Source organism: Danio rerio, chromosome 1 (assembly GCF_049306965.1).
Source record: "Danio rerio strain Tuebingen ecotype United States chromosome 1, GRCz12tu, whole genome shotgun sequence".
NCBI lineage: Eukaryota > Metazoa > Chordata > Actinopteri > Cypriniformes > Danionidae > Danio > Danio rerio.
In genome coordinates, this window is record NC_133176.1 from 57,234,001 (window position 1) to 57,240,000 (window position 6,000).

The 6,000-nt window shown below is 34.9% G+C and overlaps 1 protein-coding gene across 2 annotated transcripts in view; it reads left to right on the forward strand.

The window, feature by feature from the left end:
- The window catches only part of LOC141375094 (uncharacterized), a 30,742-nt gene extending 28,877 nt beyond the window's left edge, over positions 1-1,865 (forward strand). For both annotated transcript variants that reach the window (XM_073906270.1, XM_073906271.1), the window contains one exon: positions 1,619-1,865. In XM_073906270.1, coding sequence (XP_073762371.1) covers positions 1,619-1,688 — 70 coding nt within the window. In that variant the 3' untranslated portion in view covers positions 1,689-1,865. The remainder of the gene's footprint in view (positions 1-1,618) is intronic.
- The last annotated feature ends 4,135 nt before the right edge of the window (positions 1,866-6,000 follow it).

Consider the following 6,000-nt stretch of genomic DNA (forward strand, 5'->3'; position numbering starts at 1 on the left):
TACTACAGTAAAGTGTGTTGAATTGTAGAAAGATATACCCTAAACTGTAAAAAAAAAAAAACTAAAGCTCTGGGTAGTTTGTTTTTAATACACTTGTTGTGTTACCATAGCAACTATAGTATTACCACAACAGAGTAATTGAAGTACTTTACTGTACTTTACAAAACACTGTACAGCAGACACTAGTTCACTTTATTTTAGTGATAAAATGGGATTGATAGTGGGATTTATTTAAAGAGTGAATAGTACAGTAGGCTATAATACCTAATCAAGTTTTACTTATTTTCTATCAGTTAAATTTCTGCTTGCCAGAATGACCAATAATTATTGGCTAGAAATTGCAACAGCCATGGGAAAGGAGGAAAGTTTTTGTAAAACTTTGGAAAAACCTGAGGGATAAGTTTGTTAAAACAACAAAAAAGAGGCCCCCAAAAACATCTTCAACAGTTATGTTTCCATCCAAAAATGCGAATAAACTTTATGCGCAAAACTGGATTATCGCATAAAAGTTGTGCGAATGAAGCATCGTTTCCATCCAACGAGTCAAAGCGAACAAAATCGTCACTTCCTGATTAACTGGCGCCAAATATCAACAGTAAAAACTGCATTTGCTGCAGTAGAGAAGCTGCATCAATCTTTTCTAAATGAATGCGCCTCAGAAGACAATCCTGATAAGCAGTGAGCGCGCAGTGGCGTTTGAAGGTGTCAGATGCAGAGCACAGGCGCTTTTGATTCTGGAGGTCATTAATAATATTATAACATTAATACTGAAATGGTAACGCGTTTTATAATGACCAAAATAACATTTCAGATGTTTTATAATGTGCTCAGCCTGACGTTTTATCCATTCACACACATTTTAAGCATCACATGATCTCTTTTAACAAAATCACATGACCTTTTTTAATGCGCATGCTGGAGTTTGTGCGATAAAAGTGTTTCCATCGCAGTTTATGCGCATCTTTTCTTATCGAATAAAAAGTTTATCCTACCCAGTTAGGCGCATAAGTTTTTTATGCGCATTTGCAAAATTTATTCGCATCATGGCGTTTCCATCAACTGTTTTTTTATGCGCATTTGCAAAATGGAAACATAGCTAATGATAATGATTATCTTTTTATTCGTTTGATTTTACTTTCTGTTTTTTTGGACCGCCCCCTGTCATTTCTATCTCAATCCCATATCTCAATGGTGAACGTGTCAAGTATAAAAGCCTTCATCCGTTTCGTGAGTTGTGCGATGCAGTGCCAGGTGAAAGTATACATCTGCATTAAGATGTTTGTTTTTTCTGTAGTTCAGTGGTGCATTTACCCTGACTTTACTACTGTTCAATTTAAATAACTTTATTTTACCCCTAATTTTGTGCTTTTACATTTTCTCTCGCATGTTTTTGATATTGCGATATAGGTCTTTAATTTAATACTTAATGGTCTTAAAAAGGTCGTAAAAGGTCTTAAATTTGACATCATGATATCTGCAGAGACCCTGGAAAAGACATCCTGCTTATGCTTCTGTATTAACAGTATCGCATAACCAACGTGTTACAATTATAAACTGCGACAGTAAGCTACACAAGATCTGAAACCTGCTTTACAAGTCTGTGTTTGTTGTCTTTTAGGAACCAATTTGTGATTGTTGATGAGTGCCGCAACGTCAACCCTGCACAGTACTTCTCCCAGTGTGTCTAAAACATGAAGCATTTCCTCGGGCTCCACAAATCCTCACTTTCCACATCTTTAAGACAAAGTACAGCTGAATATGTCAAACCTCTTGCATTTCTTTAAGCTGTGCTGAAAAAAATTTCTCAAAATGTAGATTTCTGCTTGTAGCATACCACAAAAGGGGAATAAAGCAATGTAAAAACCTATTCTTGTCTAAGTCTCTCAGAACAATCAATTAATCAATGTTTGCATGAATAAAGGACTGAAAGCCTTTCTGGAAAGCACAACCAATTTGCAAATCAGGTGAATCTATGACAGCCGTACAAATAATACAGATTTCTCATTGGAGGTTTTCAAAAGATATTCAACTGTTTTTGTGTATCATATGGAAAGAGTATGAGGTTTAAAAATACAAAGCTAGTTGGTTCACATGCTCCGGTAAATCTTGGCTGGTACACTGTATAAAGTTCATTCATTCATTTTCCTTCGGCTTAGACACTTATTTATCAGGGATCTCCACAGTGGAATGAACCACCAACTATTCCAGCATTTGTTTTACACAGCGGATGCCTCTCTGGCTGCAACCTAGTTCTGGGAAACACCCAACACAATCACATTCACACACACACAATGATACACTACGACCAATTTAGTTCATTCAATTCACCTAGTGCATGTGTTTGGACTGTGGGGGAAACCAGAGCAAACCCATGCCAACAACATGCAAACTCCACACAGAAATGCCAACTGGTCCAGCCGGGACTTAAACCAGCAACCTTCTTGCTGTAAAGCATCAATGCTAACCACTGAGCCATCATCATTGATCACTATTCAAAAGTGGGTTTATGCCAATAAGTCAGCAATAAATTGAGGTCGTAGTTATGGGGAAAAATGCAGGGTGGGACCTGATGCTCGTAATATTGTTGGATGTCATGTGATTGACAGGTTGATCCCGCCCTTGTTCCATTAAACGGCAAATTAAAGTAGGAGAAAAGAAGAGATGTGCACCGATAAATCATTCACAGTAAACACTGCAGTATTGCAACACAAATATATATCAAAAGTTGGGCAGCTAGCTCTCTGCAACGCTCACATGGTCGCACACTGAAGCTAAGCAGGGCTGCACCTGGTTAGTACCTAGATGGGAGACCACACGGGAAAGCTAGGTTATTGCTTAAAGTGGTGTTAGTGAAACCAGCAGGGGGCGCTCAACCTGCGATCTGTGTGGGTTCCAACGCCCTAGTATATTAATGGAGAAAATATACTGCTCAGTGAGCGCCGTCTTTCAGATGAGATGTTAAATTAAGGTCCTTACTCCCAGTGGTCATTAAAAATCTCAGGATGTTCTTTGAAAAAAAAAAAAAAAAAGAGCATAGGTTTAACTCTGGCATCCTGACCAAATTTGCCCACTGGATTCTGTCCAGCATAGCCTCCTAACCATAACCAAGATTATACTCATATCATATAAAATATATCATATAAATAAACAATATATATTATTATGAGCTGAAACAACACATGCTTAAGATTTCATTGGGACAACTTCAATCAACATAAATTTGTTAGAAGTGTGACGTTAACTTAATTGATTTGTGTTAGGACAACATGAAGGATTTGTGTGGAACCCTGCATTTTTTACAGTGTAGTTGGGAAAACTTAGAGAGTAACTTACTGCAGTTAATGAAAGAATACAACAAATAATTGTGGTCACACTTTACAATCAGGTTCATTAGTTAATGTTAATTAATGCATTTACTAACATGAACAAACAATGAACAATACATCTACTACTGTATTTGTTTATGTTAGTTAACGTTAGTTAATGAAAATACAGTAGTTCATTATTAGTTCATGTTAACTCATGGTGCATTAACTAATGTTAACAAGCATGGAGTTGAATGTTAATAATGCATTAGTAAATGTTCAATTATGATTAATAAATGCCGTACATGTGTTGTTCATGATTAGTTCATGTTAGTAAATGCATTAACTAATGAACTTTATTGTAAAGTGTTACCATAATTGTTTTACAATCTTATTTGCTGAAATAATAAAAGGAAAAACTCCACAATGATTTCATAAAGACATTCAGAAAGAGGAAAAAATTGTGCGAGACTGATGACGGCAACCAGAAGAGAGAATAACATCAAATTAGCTGTCCTGTCCCATAGACGCTGCATTAGAAACCCCTCGCACAATCAGGAACTCGTTTTTTTGTAATTTGAATCACAGTTGATATAATAAATACATATACATGTTCATACGTTTTATTTTTTTTTTAAATGTTAAAAACTTTATAGTTTAAAGCGGATGCCCTTCCAGCCGCAACCCATCTCTGGTAAACATCCACACACACTCATTCACACACACTCATACACTACGGAAAATTAAGCCTCCCTAATTCACCTGTACCACATGTGTTTGGACTGTGGGGGAAACCGGAGCACCCGAAGGAAACCCGTGCGAATGCAGGGAGAACATGCAAACCCCAAACAGAAACGCCAACTGAGCCGATTCTCGAACCAGCGACCTTCTTGCTGTGAGGCGACAGCACTACCTACTGCGCCACTGTGTTGCCTATATTATTTTAATTATGTCATTAAAAGTTTTGTGATATTTTTCAATTCTATTATTGCAGAAGTCTATTTCTTTTGAGTCTGACCTTTACGTTTGTTGTTGCTATGTCTGACTTTCCCCTTTGTCCGTGCACCTGCGCTAAGCTTCACAATATAGCACACAATATAAACCCTATTTTATTGTGTAACTAGCAGGCGGCATATTATATTACATAAGCAAATTACTGCCATTGTCCATTCTTTGTACACAATATGATAATTGAAGCATTCTCAAATCAATTAATCATATTTATGATATATATACATAATATGGTTGTGTACATTTACACACACACACACACACACACACACACACACACACACACATATATATATATATATATATATATATATATATATATATATATATTTACACCGTACAGTTGAGGCCAAAATTCAAATATTTCCCAAAATGTTGTTTAACAGAGCAAGGAAATTGTCACAGTATGTCTGATAATATTTTTTCTTCTGGAGAAAGTCTTTTTTGTTTTATTTTGGCTAGAATAAAACTAGTTTTAAATTTCTTTGCTCTTTTAAACATCATTTTGGAAATATTTTAAAAAGATAAAAAATTCAAAGAAAGGAAGGGGCTAATAATTCTGACTTTAACTGTATGTAAGTTTACAGTATAAGCTGAAAAAAAACCTTCACTGTTTCATAATATTTTAAATATTTTCTTTTTTTTTTTCTTAAAGTATATTTTTATACTCAGACATTTAAAAACAGCATATTTTAGAGTAGTAATTACAATATCGTGATACACTGAAACAGTGATATTTTTATTCAGGGTTAACATGCCATCAGAATCTTTTACCGGCCCCTGCCTAGTTGTAAAAGCAACAAATAATAACTTTCAAGTTGATTTAAGGTTGATCATTTGGAAAAGTGGCAGAAGGTAGATTTTTCTGCTGAATTATCTGCTGAGGCAACACAATCTAACGGCAATTTGTAACTTTTTGATTTAGTGGCTATAATTCGTATGACTTCGTACAATCTAATTCGTACAATTTAGTATGATTTGCTCTTCCCCCGATGACAGTTGGGTTTAGGGGTGGGGTTAGGTGCCTCCTTTTTAAAATTGTACATTTTCGTACGACTGAACTCGAATGGCTGAACAACTGAATTCGCATGAATTAGCCACTAAACTGGCAAAACGTAAAATACGTACGTTTTCTTGTGAGATCAGGCTGGCTGAGCAGCATCCCAATCATCACAAATACTGCAGAAGACCTACTGGAACCAGCATGCGCCCAAGATTCTCACAGAAATCAGTCACGTTTGGTGAAGGAAATTGGCAAAGTTATTATTAATAATAATGTTAATATTTGTTGTTCATAAAACTTGGATAGGCGACAAGACTTTTGTCAGGTAGTATACAATGACTTGCCTAATTAACCTAACTTGCCTAATTAACCTAGTTAAGCATTTAATGTCACTTTAAGCTGAATACTAGTAAAATATCTAGTCAAATATTATGTGCTGTCATCATGGCAAAGATTGAAGAAATCAGTTAGTAGAAATGAGTTATTAAAACTATTATGTTTAGATATGTGAAACCGAAATTTTGAAAAATATGCAGAGAGGCTAATATTTCTGACTTCAACTGTGTGTGTGTATATATATATATATATATATATATATATATATATATATATATATATATATATATATATATATATATATATATATAAATAAATATATATATATATAAATAAACATATATA